The sequence below is a fragment of the Tinamus guttatus genome, unplaced genomic scaffold, assembly GCF_059628265.1.
Source record: "Tinamus guttatus ecotype Peru unplaced genomic scaffold, ASM5962826v1 Tinamus_guttatus_pri_ptg001844l, whole genome shotgun sequence".
Taxonomy (NCBI): domain Eukaryota; kingdom Metazoa; phylum Chordata; class Aves; order Tinamiformes; family Tinamidae; genus Tinamus; species Tinamus guttatus.
The window spans coordinates 5401-22093 of NW_028290378.1; the positions used below are offsets into that span (position 1 = coordinate 5401).

Below are 16693 nucleotides of genomic sequence, written 5' to 3' on the forward strand. Positions count from 1 at the left end.
TTGGGGCTCCCATCTTGGATGTCTCATTGGGTGCTCCTACTTGGACTCCCATTGGGGGCTCCCATTGGGAGCTCCCATCTTGGGGGTCCCATCTTGGGGCTCCCATCTTGGGCGTCCCATTGGGTGCCCATCTTGGGTTCCCCTTCTTGGGTTCCCATTGGGGGGCGCCCGTCTTGGGTGCCCCTTTTTGGGCTCCCATTGTTGGCTCCCATTGGTCCCCCCATCTCAGAGCAGGCGGCAGGCGGCGGAGCGGGCGCCGGGCGCCCCGCGGGGGTCCAGGTCGGGGGGCAGCGTCCCCGGCGCCCCCCACACGTTGAGCTCCTCGAAGATGCCGGTGTCCAGCAGCTCCTGCTGCCACGCGGCCGCCACGGTGCCCGAGGCGAAGGCGGCGCAGAGCGCCTCGTCGGCGCCGTCCAGCTCCACGCCGCGCACCGACGAGAAGGCGCCCACGTCCGCCAGGTCCTTGGCGTAGACCCGCCGCGGGTCCGGCACGAACGGCGGCGGCACCAGCCCTGCGGGACGGCGGGATGTGACATGGAGTATCCCGGTACCACTTAGGTGCTCCGGAGTATTTCCAGTGTCCCCTGGTGCTCCAGAGTATCCCCAGTGTCCCCTGGTGTCCCCTGGTGCTCTAGAGTACCCCCTAGTGCTCCCAAGTATCCCCTAGTGCTCCCGAGTACCCCCTGGTACCACCTGGGTGCTCCAGAGTACCCCCTAGTGCTCCCGAGTATCCCCTAGTGCTCCCAAGTACCCCCTGGTACTCCCGGGCGTAGACCTGCCGCGGGTCCGGCACGAACGGCGGCGGCACCAGCCCTGCGGGACGTGACACGGGGCATCCTGGGACCACTTGGGTGCTCCAGAGTATCCCCTAGTGCTCCCGAGTACCCCTTGGTACCACTTGATGCTCCTGAGTACCCCCTGGTGTTCCCGAGTACCCCTGGGTGCTCCAGAGTATCCCCTAGTGCTCCCAAGTACCCCCGGGTGCTCCGAGTATTCCCTAGTGCTCCTGAGTACCCCCTGGTACCACCTGGTGCTCCGGAGTATGCCCTAGTGCTCCCAAGTAAACCTGGGTGCTCCAGAGAATCCCCGGGACACCCTGGTGCTCCAGAGGATCCCCAGTGTCCCCTGGTGTCCCCTGGTACTCTGGAGTATCCCCTAGTGCTCCCAAGTCCCCCTGTCTGCTCTCGAGTATCCTTGAGTACCCCTGGGTGCTTCCGAGTACCCTCTGGGTGCTTCAGAGTATCCCCTAGTGCTCCTGAGTACTCCCTGGTACCACCTGGTGCTCCCAAGTACCCCTGGGTGCTCCAGAGCATCCCTTAGTGCTCCCGAGTACCCCCTGGTACTCCCGGGCATAGACCCGCCGCGGGTCCGGCACGAACGGCGGCGGCACCAGCCCTGCGGGACGGCGGGACGGGACATGGGGCATCCTGGGACCACTTGGGTGCTCCGGAGTATCCCCGGGACCACCTGATGCTCCTGAGTACCCCTGGTACCACCTGGTGCTCCTGAGTACCCCCTAGTGCTCCTGAGTATCCCCAGGTGCTCTGGAGTATTCCTTGCACCACCTGGGTGCTCTGGAGTATCCCCTAGTGTTCCCGAGTACCCTTGGGTGCTCTTGAGTATCCCTGGGAACCCCTGGGGGCTCCTGAGTACCCCTGGGTGCTCCCGAGTATCCCCTAGTGCTCCTGGGTACCACCTGGTGCTCCCAAGTACCCCTGGGTGTTCCAGAGTATCCCCTAGTGCTCCCGAGTACTCCCTGGTACTCCCGGGCGTAGACCCGCCGCGGGTCCGGCACGAACGGCAGCGGTACCAGCCCTGTGGGACAGCAAGACGGAGCGTCCTGGGACCACTTGGGTGCTCTGGAGTATCCCCAGTGTCCCCTGGTGTCCCCTAGTGCTCCTGAGTATCCCCTAGTGCTCGCGAGTACCCCCTGCTACCACCTGGGTGCTCCGGAGTATCCCCTAGTGCTCCCGAGTACCCCTTGGTACCACGTGATGCTCCTGAGTACCCCCTGGTGTTCCCGAGTACCCCTGGGTGCTTCGGAGTATCCCCTAGTGCTCCCGAGTACCCCCTGGTACCACCTGGTGCTCCCAAGTGCCCCGGGTGCTCCCGGAACCCTCTAGTGCTCCCAAGTACTCCTGGGTGCTCCTGAGTATCCCCTAGTGCTCCTGAGTACCTCCTGGTACCACCTGGTGTTCCTGAGTACCCCCTGGTGCTCCTGAGTACCCCTGGGTGCTCCTGAGTATCCCCTAGTGCTCCCGAGTACTCCCTGGTACTCCCGGGCATAGACCCGCCGCGGGTCCGGCACGAACGGCGGCGGCACCAGCCCTGCGGGACGGCGGGACGGAGCGTCCTGGGACCACTTGGGTGCTCCGGAGTATCCCCAGTGTCCCCTGGTGTCCCCTAGTGCTCCCGAGTACCCCCTGGTATCCCCTGGTGCTCCTGAGTACCCCCTGGTACCACCTGGTGCTCCTGAGTATCCGCTGGTGCTCCTGAGCACCCCTGGGTGCTCTGGAGTATCCCCTAGTGCTCCTGAGTACTCCTGGGTGCTCCCGAGTACCCTCTGGGTGCTCCAGAGTATCCCCTAGTGCTCCTGAGTACCCCCTGGTGCCCCCAGGCACCCTTGAGTCCTCCCTGGTACTCCCGGGCGTAGACCCGCCGCGGGTCCGGCACGAACGGCGGCGGCACCAGCCCTGCGGGATGGCGGGACGTGACACGGGGCGTCCTGGGACCACTTGGGTGCTCCGGAGTATCCCCTAGTGCTCCCAAGTATCCCCTAGTGCTCCCGAGTACCCCTGGGCGCTCCAGAGAATCCCCTAGTGCTCCCGAGTACCCCTTGGTACCACTTGGTGCTCCTGAGTACCCCCTGGTGTTCCCAAGTACCCCTGGGTGCTCTGGAGTATCCCCTAGTGCTCCCGAGTACCCCCAGGTACCACCTGGTGCTCCCGGTACCCCCTAGTGCTCCCGAGTACCCCTGGGTACTCCAGAGTATCCCCTAGTGCTCCCGAGTACCCCCTGCTACCACCTGGGTGCTCTGGAGTATCCCCTAGTGCTCCCAAGTACCCCTGGGTGCTCCAGAGTATCCTCTAGTGCTTCCGAGTACCCCCTGGTACCAGCTGGTGCTCCCAAGTACCCCTGGGTGCTCTGGAGTATCCCCTAGTGCTCCTGAGTACCCCCTAGTGCTCCTGAGTACCCCCTGGTACTCCCGGGCATAGACCCGCCGCGGGTCCGGCACGAACAGCAGCGGCACCAGCCCTGCGGGACGGTGGGATGTGACACGGGGCATCCTGGGACCACTTGGGTGCTCCGGAGTATCCCCGGGACCACCTGATGCTCCTGAGTACCCCTGGTACCACCTGGTGCTCCTGAGTACCCCCTAGTGCTCCTGAGTATCCCCAGGTGCTCTGGAGTATTCCTTGCACCACCTGGGTGCTCTGGAGTATCCCCTACTGTTCCCGAGTACCCTTGGGTGCTCTTGAGTATCCCTGGGAACCCCTGGGGGCTCCTGAGTACCCCTGGGTGCTCCCGAGTATCCCCTAGTGCTCCCAAGTATCCCCTAGTGCTCCCAAGTACCCCCTGGTACTCCCAGGCGTAGACCCGCCGCGGGTCCAGCATGAACGGCGGCGGCACCAGCCCTGCGGGACGGCGGGACGGAGCGTCCTGGGACCACTTGGGTGCTCCGGAGTATCCCCTAGTGCTCCCGAGTACCCCTTGGTACCACTTGGTGCTCCTGAGTACCCCCTGGTGCTCCCGAGTACCCCGGGTGCTCTGGAGTATCCCCTAGTGCTCCCGAGTACCCCCTGGTACCACCTGGTGCTCCCTAGTGCCCCTGGGTTCTCCCAGTACCCCCTAGTGCTCCCAGGTACCCCTGGGTGCTCTGGAGTATCCCCTAGTGCTCCCGAGTACCCCCTGGTACCACCTGGTGATCCTGAGTACCCCCTGGTGCTCCTGAGTACTCCTGGGTGCTCTGGAGTATCCCCTAGTGCTCCCGAGTACTCCCTGGTACCACCTGGTGCTCCCAAGTATCCCCAGTGTCCCCTGGTGTCCTTTGGGTGCTTCAGAGTATCCCCTAGTGCTCCTGAGTATCCCCTGGTGTCCCCTGGGTGCTCTGGAGTATCCCCTAGTGCTCCTGAGTATTCCTGGGTACTCTCGAGTACCCCTGGGTACCACCTGGGGCTCCTGAGTACCCCTGGGTGCTCCCGAGTACCCCTGGGTGCCCCGGAGTATCCCCTAGTGCTCCTGAGGATCCCCTGGTACCACCTGGTGCTCCTGAATACCCCCTAGTGCTCCTGAGTATCCCCAGGTGCTCTGGAGTATTCCTGGCACCACCTGGGTGCTCTGCAGTATCCCCTAGTGTTCCCGAGTACCCTTGGGTGCTCTTGAGTATCCCTGGGAACTCCTGGGGGCTCCTGAGTACCCCTGGGTGCTCCCAAGTACCCCTAGGTGTTCCTGAGTATCCCCTAGTGCTCCTGGGTACCACCTGGTGCTCCCAAGTACCCCTGGGTGCTCCAGAGTATCCCTTAGTGCTCCCGAGTACTCCCTGGTACCACCTGGGTGCTCCAGAGTACCCCCTAGTGCTCCTGAGTATCCCTTAGTGCTCCTGAGTATCCCCAGGTGCTCTGGAGTATCCCCGGCACCACCTGGGTGCTCTGCAGTATCCCCTAGTACTCCCGAGCACCCCCTGGTACCACCTGGTGCTCCCAAGTACCCCTGGGTGCTCCGGGTATCCCCAGGTGCTCTGGAGTATCCCCGGGACCACCTGGTGCTCCCGGTACCCCCTAGTGCTCCCGAGTACCCCCTGGTACCACCTGGTGCTCCCGGTACCCCCTAGTGCTCCCGAGTACCCCTGGGTACTCCAGAGTATCCCCTAGTGCTCCCGAGTACCCCTGGTACCACCTGGTGCTCCCAAGTGCCCCTGGGTGCTCCCGGAACCCTCTAGTGCTCCCAAGTACTCTTGGGTGCTCCTGAGTATCCCCTAGTGCTCCTGAGTACCTCCTGGTACCACCTGGTGTTCCTGAGTACCCCCTGGTGCTCCTGAGTACCCCTGGGTGCTCCGAGTATCCCCTAGTGCTCCCGAGTACTCCCTGGTACTCCCGGGCATAGACCCGCCGCGGGTCCGGCACGAACGGCGGCGGCACCAGCCCTGCGGGACGGCGGGACGTGACACGGAGCATCCTGGGACCACTCGGGTGCTCCAGAGTATCCCCTAGTGCTCCCGAGTATCCCCTAGTGCTCCCGAGTACCCCTTGGTACCACTTGGTGCTCCTGAGTACCCGCTGGTGTTCCCGAGTACCCCTGGGTGCTCTGGAGTATCCCCTAGTGCTCCCGAGTACCCCCTGGTACCACCTGGTGCTCCCGGTACCCCCTTGTGCTCCTGAGTACCCCTGGGTGCTCTGGAGTATCCCCTAGTGCTCCTGAGTACCCCCTAGTGCTCCCGAGTACTCCCTGGTATTCCCGGGCATAGACCCGCCGCGGGTCCGGCACGAACGGCGGCAGCACCAGCCCTGCGGGACGGCGGGACGTGACACGGAGAATCCTGGAATGCCTGGGGGCTCCCGAGTACCTCTGGGTGCTCCAGAGTATCCCCTAGTGCTCCCGAGTACCCCCTGGGTGCCCCCAGGCACCCTTGAGTACCCCCGGGCGTAGACCCGCCGCGGGTCCGGCACGAACGGCGGCGGCACCAGCCCTGCGGGACGGCGGGACGTGACACGGGGCATCCTGGGACCACTTGGGTGCTCCTGAGTACCCCCTGGTGCTCCCGAGTACCCCGGGTGCTCTGGAGTATCCCCTAGTCCTCCCGAGTACCCCCTGGTACCATCTGGTGCTCCCAAGTACCCCTGGGTGCTTCGGGTATCCTCAGGTGCTCTAGAGTATTCCTGGCACCAGCTGGGTGCTATGGAGTATCCCCTAGTGCTCCCGAGTACCCTCTGGTACCACCTGGTGCTCCCAAGTACCCTTGGGTGCTCTGGAGTATCCCCTAGTGCTCTTGAGTACCCCCTGGTACCACCTGGTGCTCCCGAGTACCCCTGGGTGCTCCAGAGTATCTCCTAGTGCTCCCAAATATCCTCTAGTGCTCCCAAGTACCCCTGGGTGCTTCTGAGTACCCCGGTACCCCCTGGTGCTCCAGAGTATCCCCTGCTACCACCTGGCTGCTCTGGAGTATCCCCTAGTGCTCCCAAGTCCCCCTGTCTGCTCTCGAGTATCCTTGAGTACCCCTGGGGGCTTCCGAGTACCCCTGGGTGCTCCAGAGTATCCCCTAGTGCTCCTGTGTACCCTCCTGGTACCACCTGGTGCTCCCAAGTACCCCTGGGTGCTCCGGAGTATCCCCTAGTGCTCCCGAGTACCCCTGGGTGCTTCTGAGTACCCTGGTACCCCCTGGAGCTCCAGAGTATCACCAGTGGCCACTGGTGTCCCCTGGTGCTCCAGAGTATCCCCTAGTGCTCCCAAGTATCCCCTAGTGCTCCCAAGTACCCCTGGGTGCTTCTGAGTACCCCGGTACCCCCTGGTGCTCCAGAGTATCCCCTGCTACCACCTGGGTGCTCTGGAGTATCCCCTAGTGCTCCCAAGTCCCCCTGTCTGCTCTCGAGTATCCCTGAGTACCCCTGGGTGCTCCCAAGTACCCCTGGGTGCTCCTGAGCATCCCCTGGTACTCCTGGGTACCCCCTGGTACTTCTGAGTACCCCTGGATGCTCCAGAGTATCCCCTAGTGCTCCCGAGTACCCCTGGTACTCCCTAGTGCTCCCGAGTACTCCCTGGTACCACCTAGGTACTCCCTGGAACCCCTGATACCACCTAGGTATACCCAGAGACTCCCTGATGCTGCCATGTACTCCGAGTACTCTTAGGTACTCATGAGTACTCCCCGGTACCACCTAGGTATTCCCCGGGACTCCATGACACTGCGAAGGGTCTCCCCCGTGTCACTGGGTACTCCTGAGTACCCCCTGACACCACCTAGGTACTCCCAGGGACCTCATGACACTGCCAAGGGTCTCCCCCATGTACCCTGGGTACTTCTGAGTATCCCCTGGGTGCTCCTGAGTACTCCCTGGTACCACCTAGGTGCTCCCAAGTACCTCCCGATATCACCTATATATTCCCAGGGACTCCCTGGCACTGCCAAGGGTCTCCCCCATGTATTCTGGGTACTCTTAGGTAGTCCCAAGTATCCCCGAGCACTCCCGAGTACTCCCTGGTACCACCTAGGTGCTCTCTGGTACTCCCCGGTACCACCTAGGTATTCCCAGAGACTCCCTGATACTGCCATGTACTCCGAGTACTCTTAGGTACTCGGGAGTACTCCCCAGTACCACCTAGGTATTCCTCGGGACTCCATGACGCTGCCAAGGGTCTCCCCGTGTCCCCGGGTACTCCTGAGTACTCCCCGTTACCACCTAGATATTCCCAGAGACTCCCTGGCACTGCCCGTGTCATCCGAGTACTCTTAGTACCCGAGTACCACCCAGGTACTCCCGAGTACTCCCCGGAGCCACCTAGGTATTCCCAGGGATTGGAGTATCACATCCCGCCATGTCCCGTCCCGCCATGTCCCCCGTGTCAGTGTCACCTCCATGTGCCATCACCCTGTGTCCCCCCAATGTCCCCTCATGTCTCATCTCCCATGTCCCTCCATGTCCCTCCATGTCCCCCTGTGTCCCATCCGCCCCGTGTTGGTGCCACCTCCTGTGTTGGTGCCACCCCCGTGTCTTGTCCCGGCCATTTGGGTGCCATTCTGTGCATTTTGATCCCCCCCCAGAGTTGGTGCCACCCATCGTGTCTTGTCCCCCCATGTCCCCCATGTCCCCCATGCCCCCCCGTGTCCCCAATGTCCCCATATACCCCCTGTCCCCAAGTCCCCATATCCCCCCATGTCCCCACATCCGCCCATGTCCCCCATGTCCCCCAGTGTCCCCAATGTCCCCATGTCCCCCCCATGTTCCCCCAGATCCCCCATGTCCCCATGTTCCCCCATGTCCCCGCTGTCCCCCCGTGTCCCCAGTGTCCCCATGTCCCCCCATGTCCCTCTATGTCCTTCCATGTCCCTCCATGTCCTTCTGTGTCCCCTCCAATGTCCCCCCGTGTCCCCAATGTCCCCGCTGTCCCCAATGTCCCCAATGTCCCCCCGTGTCCCCACGTCCCCCAATGTCCCCAATGTCCCCCCCGTCCCTACCCGCCTCCAGGCGCCCCCAGTTGAGCCCCTCGAACAGGGGCTGTCCCTTGAGCTGGGCGCAGTCGTCCCCATGTCCCCCCGTGTCCCCAATGTCCCCAATGTCCCCATGTCCCCAATGTCCCCAACGTCCCCAATGTCCCCGCTGTCCCCCAATGTCCCCAATGTCCCCCCGTCCCTACCCGCCTCCAGGCGCCCCCAGTTGAGCCCCTCGAACAGGGGCTGTCCCTTGAGCTGGGCGCAGTCGTCCCCATGTCCCCCCGTGTCCCCAATGTCCCCAATGTCCCCAATGTCCCCAATGCCCCATGTCCCCAATGTCCCCCAATGTCCCCCATGTCCCCAATGTCCCCAACGTCCCCAATGTCCCCCATGTCCCCAATGTCCCCCCGTCCCTACCCGCCTCCAGGCGCCCCCAGTTGAGCCCCTCGAACAGGGGCTGTCCCTTGAGCTGGGCGCAGTCGTCCCCATGTCCCCCTGTGTCCCCAATGTCCCCAATGTCCCCATTGTCCCCAATGTCCCCCATGTCCCCAATGTCCCCCCCGTCCCTACCCGCCTCCAGGCGCCCCCAGTTGAGCCCCTCGAACAGGGGCTGTCCCTTGAGCTGGGCGCAGTCGTCCCCATGTCCCCCTGTGTCCCCAATGTCCCCAGTGTCCCCCATGTCCCCAATGTCCCCAATGTCCCCAATGTCCCCAATGTCCCCAATGTCCCCATGTCCCCCTGTGTCCCCATTGTCCCCAATGTCCCCAATGTCCCCCATGTCCCCCCCGTCCCTACCCGCCTCCAGGCGCCCCCAGTTGAGCCCCTCGAACAGGGGCTGTCCCTTGAGCTGGGCGCAGTCGTCCCCGTGGAAGCCCAGGCGGGCGCCGGGTTCCTTGGCCAGGAGCCCCTCGCAGAGCGCGCGGGCGGCCGCGCTGAACCCGGGGGGGTAGCGCACGGGGTCGTGGAGGACGCGGCGGGTCACCTCGGAGAGCTCCACCTGCAACGGGGGACATTGGGGACATCATGGGGACATCATGGGGACATGAGGACATCATGGGGACATGGGGGACATTGGGGGTATTGGGGGCATTGGGGATATTGGGGATATTGGGGACATCATGGGGACATGGGGGACATTGGGGATATTGTGGACATTGGGGGTATTGGAGATATTGGGGACATGGGGACATGGGGACATGGGAACACGGGGTAGCGCACGGGGTCGTGGAGGACGCGGCGGGTCACCTCGGAGAGCTCCACCTGTGTGGGGACATTGGGGACATCATGGGGACATCATGGGGACATTGGGGGTATTGGGGGTATTGGGGGTATTGGGGACATGGGGGACATGGGGACACAGGGTAGCGCACGGGGTCGTGGAGGACGCGGCGGGTCACCTCGGAGAGCTCCACCTGGAACGAGGGGACATTGAGGACAATGGGGACATCATGGGGACATGGGGGACATTGGGGGTATTGGGGATATTGGGGACATGGGGACATGGGGACACGGGGTAGCGCACAGGGTCGTGGAGGACGCGGCGGGTCACCTCGGACAGCTCCATCTGCGTGGGGACATCATGGGGACATGGGGACATCATGGGGACATGGGGACATCATGGGGACATTGGGGACATTGGGGGTATTGGGGGTATTGGGGACATGGGGACATGGGGTAGCGCACGGGGTCGTGGAGGACGTGGCAGGTCACCTCGGAGAGCTCCACCTGTGTGGGGACATCGTGGGGACATGGGGACATCATGGGGACATGGGGACATCATGGGGACATTGGGGGTATTGGGGGTATTGGGGACATGGGGACACGGGGTAGCGCACGGGGTCGTGCAGGACGCGGCGGGTCACCTCGGAGAGCTCCACCTGCAACGGGGGACATTGGGGACAATGGGGACATCGTGGGGACATGGGGGACATCATGGGGACATGGGGACATTGGGGGTATTGGGGATATTGGGGGTATTGGGGACATCAGGACATCATGGGGACATCATGGGGACATGGGGACATTGGAGGTATTGGGGATATTGGGGGTATTGGGGATATTGGGGACATGGGGACATCATGGGGACACAGGGACACGGGGTAGCGCACGGGGTCGTGGAGGACGCGGCGGGTCACCTCGGAGAGCTCCACCTGCAACAGGGGACATTGGGGACAATGGGGACATCGTGGGGACATGGGGACATCATGGGGACATTGGGGGTATCGGGGATATTGGGGACATGGGGGGTATTGGGGGTATTGGGGACATGGGGACATGGGGTAGCGCACGGGGTCGTGGAGGACGCGGCGGGTCACCTCGGAGAGCTCCACCTGGAACGAGGGGACATTGAGGACAATGGGGACATCATGGGGACATGGGGGACATTGGGGGTATTGGGGATATTGGGGACATGGGGACATGGGGACACGGGGTAGCGCACAGGGTCGTGGAGGACGCGGCGGGTCACCTCGGAGAGCTCCACCTGGAACGAGGGGACATGGGGACATCGTGGGGACGTCATGGGGACATGGGGACATCATGGGGACATTGGGGGTATTGGGGGTATTGGGGATATTGGGGACATGGGGACATCATGGGGGACATGGGGACACGGGGTAGCGCACGGGGTCGTGGAGGACGCGGCGGGTCACCTCGGAGAGCTCCACCTGCAATGGGGGGACATTGGGGACAATGGGGACATCATGGGGACATGGGGGATATTGGGGACATTGGGGACATGGGGACATGGGGACATGATGGGGACACAGGGTAGCGCACGGGGTCGTGGAGGACACGACGTGTCAACTCCGAGAGCTCCACCTATGTGGGGTCATGGGGACATCATGAGGACATGGGGACATCATGGGGACATGGGGGACATTGGGGGCATTGGGGATATTGGGGATATTGGGGATATTGGGGGTATTGGGGACATGGGGGACATGGGGACACGGGGTAGCGCACGGGGTCGTGGAGGACACGGCGGGTCAACTCGGAGAGCTCCACCTGCAACGGGGGACATTGGGGACAATGGGGACATTGTGGGGACATGGGGACATGGGGGACATTGGGGTATTGGGGGTATTGGGGACATGGGGACATCATGGGGACATGGGGACACGGGGTAGCGCACGGGGTCGTGGAGGACGCGGCGGGTCACCTCAGACAGCTCCACCTGTGCCAAGGGGGATATTGGGGACAATGGGGACATGGGGACATTGGGGGTATTGGGGGTATTGGGCACATTGGGGGTATTTGGGACATGGGGACATCGTGGGGACATGGGGACATCATGGGGACATGGGGGACATTGGGAGTATTGGGGATATTGGGGACATGGGAGACATGGGGACATCATGGGGACATGGGGGACATTGGGAGTATTGGGGGGGGACATGGGAGACATGGGGACATCATGGGGACATGGGGGACATTGGGAGTATTGGGGGTATTGGGGACATGGGGGACATGGGGACACGGGGTAGCGCACGGGGTCGTGCAGGACGCGGCGGGTCACCTCGGACAGCTCCACCTGCACCGAGGGGACATGGGGACATCGTGGGGACATGGGGACATGGGGACATGGGGACAGTGGGGGTATTGGGGGTATTGGGGACATTGGGGACATTTGGGGTGTTGGGGATATTGGGGACATGGGGGACACTCGGGGACACTCAGGGACATGTGGGGACATTTGGGGACACTCGGGGACACTCAGGGACACCTGCGGACATGTGGGGACACTCGGGGACACTCGGGGACCCGCAGGGACCCACGAGGCTTCGTGGGGGACACATGGGGACACTCGGGGACATGTGGGGGGGGACACGTGGGGACACTTGGGGACACTCGGGGACACTCGGGGACCCGCAGGGACCCACGAGGCTTCATGGGGGACACATGGGGACACTCGGGGACATGTGGGGGGGGACACGTGGGGACACTTGGGGACACTCGGGGACACTCGGGGACACGTGGGGCTTCATGGGGGACACATGGGGACATGTGGGGACACTCGGAGACATTTGGGACACTCGGGGACACTTGGGGACACTCGGGGACACGCGGGGCTTCGTGGGGGACACATGGGGACACTTGGGGACATGTGGGGACACTCGGGGACACATGGGGACACTCGGGGACCCGCGAGGCTTCGTGGGGACACATGGGGACATGTGGGGACACTTGGGGACATTCGGGGACACTCGGGGACACTTGGGGACACTCGGGGACACTCGGGGACACATGGGGACACATGGGGGACACTCGGGGACCCGCGAGGCGTCATGGGGGACACACGGGGACACGCAGGGACCCGTGAGGCTTCGTGGGGACACATGGGGACACTTGGAGACACTCGGGGATACTTGGGGACACTCAGGGACATGCAGGGACCCGCGAGGCTTCGTGGGGGACACATGGGGCACTCGGGGACATGTGGGGGGGGACACGTGTGGGCACTTGGGGACACTTGGGGACACTCGGGGACACATGGGGCTTCGTGGGGGACACATGGGGACACTCGGGGACACGTGGGGACACTCGGGGACACACAGGGACCCACGAGGCTTTGTGGGGGACACTTGGTGACACTTGGGGACACTTGGGGACACTCGGGGACACGCAGGGACACGCGGGGCTTCGTGGGGGACACATGGGGACATGTGGGGACACTTGGGGACACTCGGGGACACTTGGGGACACTCGGGGACACGCGGGGCTTCGTGGGGGTCACATGGGGACACTCGGGGACATGTGGGGACACTCAGGGACACTCGGGGACACGCAGGGACCAACGAGGCTTCATGGGGGACACATGGGGACACTCGGGGACATGTTGGGGGGGACACGCGGGGACACTTGGGGACACTCGGGGACACGCAGGGCTTCGTGGGGGACACATGGGGACACTCGGGGACACTTGGGGACACTTGGGGACCCACGAGGCTTCGTGGGGGACACATGGAGACATGTGGGGACACTTGGGGACACTCGGGGACCTTCTCGCCGCGGCTGCGGAAGGGCCCGGTGGCCGCCAGCATCTCGTAGATGGTGACACCCAGCGTGAAGTAGTCGACGCTCCAGTCGTACTCCTCGTCCCGCAACAGCTCCGGCGCCATGAAGCCTGCGGGGACAGGCGGCCGCGTCACCCGGAGGGCGCCGGCGGTCACGGTGACACCCCGAGGGGTCCCGGTGGCCGGGGGTGACACCCTGAGGGGTCCCAATGCCCTAGGGGTGACACCCCGAGTGGTCCTGGTGGCCACGTCACCCTGCGGTGACCGGCGGACGGGTGACACCTCGAGGGACCCAGGTGGTCACGGTGACACCCCGAGGGGTCCCGGTGTCTGGGGGTGACACCCTGAGGGGTCCCGGTGGCTGTGTCACCCTGCGGGGAACGGCGGACGGGTGACACCCTGAGGGACTGTGGTTGTCGCGGTGACACCCCGAGGGGTCCCGGCGGTCGCATCACCCGGAGGGCACTGGCGGACGGGTGACAACTCAAGGGACCCTCGTGGTTGCAGTGACACCCTGAGGGGTCCCAGTGCCCTAGGGGTGACACCCTGAGGGGTCCCGGCGACCGCGTCACCCTGCGGGGAACGGCGGACGGGTGACACCTCGAGGGACCCCGGCAGTCGCGGTGACACCCCGAGGGGTCCCAGCAGCTGGAGGTGACACCCTGAGGGGTCCCAGTGTCCGGGGGTGACACCTGAGGGGGCCCCGGTGCCTGGGGGTGACACCCTGAGGGGTCCTGGCAGCCACGTCACCCTGCAGGGACCAGTGGCCAAGGGTGACACCTCGAGGGACCCCGGCGGCCGGGGGTGACACCCTGAGGGGTCCCGGTGTCCGGGGGTGACACCTGAAGGGGCCCTGGTGGCCAGAGGTGACATCTGAAGGGGTCCCAGCGGCTGCGTCACCCTGCGGGGACCAACGGCCGGGTGACACCTGAAGGGACCCCGGCGGTTGCGGTGACACCCCGAGGGGTCCCAGCAGCTGGGGGTGACACCCAATGAGGGTCCCCAGTGGCCACGTCACCCTGCGGGGACCAAGGGTTGGGGGTGACACCCCGACAGGCCCCAGCGGCCACGTCACCCTGTGGGGACCGGTGACCGGGTGACACCCCAAGGGGTCCAGGTGTCCGGGACGCCCCACGGGGCCCTGGCGCGCGGGTGCAGGTGACACCTGCAGGTCCCGGTGACACGGGTGACACTCGCGGGTCCCGGTGACATGGGTGCGGGTGACGCCCGCGGGTCCCGGTGATGCAGGTGCAGGTGACACCCGTGAGTCCCGGTGATACAGGTGCGGGTGACACCCGCGGGGTCCCGGTGACGCAGGTGTGGGTGACACCCACGGGTCCCGGTGACATGGGTGCAGGTGACACCCGTGGGTCCCGGTGATACAGGTGTGGGTAACACCCGCGGGTCCCAGTGACATGGGTGCAGGTGACACCCGTGGGTCCCGGTGATGTGGGTGCGGGTGACGCGGGTGCGGGTGACACCCGTGGGTCCCGGTGACACGGGTGACACTCGTGGGTCTCGGTGACATGGGTGCAGGTGACACCCATGGGTCACGGTGATACGGGTGCGGGTGACGCCCGCGGGTCCCGGTGACACGGGTGACAATCACGGGTCCCGGTGACGCAGGTGTGGGTGACACCCACGGGTCCCGGTGACATGGGTGCAGGTGACACCCGTGGGTCCCGGTGATACAGGTGAGGGTAACACCCGCGGGTCCCGGTGACATGGGTGCAGGTGACACCCGCGGGTCCCGGTGATGCAGGTGAGGGTGACACCCACAGGTCCCGGTGACATGGGTGCAGGTGACGCCTGTGGGTCCCGGTGATGCGAGTGCGGGTGACGCCCGCGGGTGACGCAGGTGCGGGTGACGCGGGCGCGGGTGACACCCGTGGGTCCCGGGGACGCGGGTGCGGGTGACGCCCGCGGGTGACGCGGGTGCGGGTGACGCGGGCGCGGGTGACACCCGTGGGTCCCAGTGACACGGGTGACACTCGCGGGTCTCGGTGACATGGGTGCAGGTGACACCCATGGGTCACGGTGATACGGGTGCGGGTGACACCCGTGGATCCCGGTGATGCGAGTGCGGGTGACGCGGGTGCAGGTGACACCCGTGGGTCCCGGTGACGCCCGCGGGTGACGCAGGTGCGGGTGACGCGGGCGCGGGTGACGCCGCCGTCCCTACCCGGGGTCCCCGCGTAGCCCCTCGTCTTGGTCTCGCCCTCCTTGAGCTCCACGGCCAGGCCCAGGTCCGAGATCCGCACGTTCCCTGCGGGAGCCGCCACCGCCGCGTCCCCTGGGTCCCCTGTGTCCCCCCCCCCATGTCCGCACATGTCCCCTGGGTCCCCTGGGTCCCCTATGTCCCCTGTGTCCCCCCTCCATGTCCCCACATGTCCCCTGGGTCCCCCGTGTCCCCCGTGTCCCCCCTCCATGTCCCCACGTGTCCCTCCTCACGTCCCCATGTGTCCCCTGGGTCCCCCGTGGCCCCCACATGTCCCCTGGGTCCCCCGTGTCCCCTGTGTCCCCCCCCATGTCCCCTGGGTCCCCTGTGTCCCCCGTGTGGCCCCTGGGTCCCCCGTGTCCCCCCCCAAGTCCTCACATGTCCCCTGGGTCCCCCATGGCTCCATGTGGCCCCTGGGTCCCCCGTGTCCCCTGTGTCCCCCCCCATGTCCCCACATGTCCCCTGTGTCCCCCGCGTGGCCCCTGGGTCGCCCGTGTCCCCCCCCCCCAAGTCCCCACATGTCCCCTGGGTCCCCCATGTCCCCTGTGTCCCCCCCCCATGTCCCCCGCGTGGCCCCTGGGTCCCCTGTGTGTCCCCACGTGTCCCTCCTCACGTCCCCATGTGTCCCCTGGGTCCCCCGTGGCCCCCACATGTCCCCTGGGTCCCCCGTGTCCCCTGTGTCCCCCCCCATGTCCCCACATGTCCCCTGGGTCCCCCATGGCCCCGTGTGGCCCCTGGGTCCCCCGTGTCCCCTGTGTCCCCCCCCATGTCCCCACATGTCCCCTGTGTCCCCCGCGTGGCCCCTGGGTCCCCCATGTCCCCCCCCCATGTCCCCCCATGTCCCCTGGGTCCCCTGTGTCCCCCGTGTGGCCCCTGGGTCGCCCGTGTCCCCCCCCCAAGTCCCCACATGTCCCCTGGGTCCCCCATGTCCCCTGTGTCCCCCCCCCCATGTCCCCCGCGTGGCCCCTGGGTCCCCTGTGTGTCCCCACGTGTCCCTCCTCACGTCCCCATGTGTCCCCTGGGTCCCCTGTGTCCCCCCCCATGTCCCCTGGGTCCCCTGTGTGTCCCCACGTGTCCCTCCTCACGTCCCCATGTGTCCCCTGGGTCCCCTGTGTCCCCCCCCATGTCCCCTGGGTCCCCTGTGTCCCCCCATGTGTCCCTCCTCATGTCCCCATGTGTCCCCTGGGTTCCCCGTGTCCCCCGCATGTCCCCTCGTCCCTCATGTCCCCTGTGTGTCCCCACACGTCCCAACATGTCCCCCCTCATGTCCCCTCATGTCCATCCCCCCATGTCCCCCCCATGTCCCCTGGGTCC

The 16693-nt window shown here is 65.2% G+C and overlaps 1 protein-coding gene across 1 annotated transcript; it reads right to left on the reverse strand.

Moving 5' to 3' along the window:
• Positions 1-225: 225 nt before the first annotated feature.
• LOC148590015 (rhodopsin kinase GRK1-like) lies at positions 226-15491 on the reverse strand. The gene is made up of 4 exons (XM_088539563.1): positions 15344-15491; positions 13147-13271; positions 8942-9143; positions 226-512 (listed from the first exon to the last, which is right to left on the reverse strand). Exons 1-4 carry the CDS (start codon positions 15489-15491, stop codon positions 226-228), a joined length of 762 nt encoding a protein of 253 aa, XP_088395689.1.
• Positions 15492-16693: the final 1202 nt, after the last annotated feature.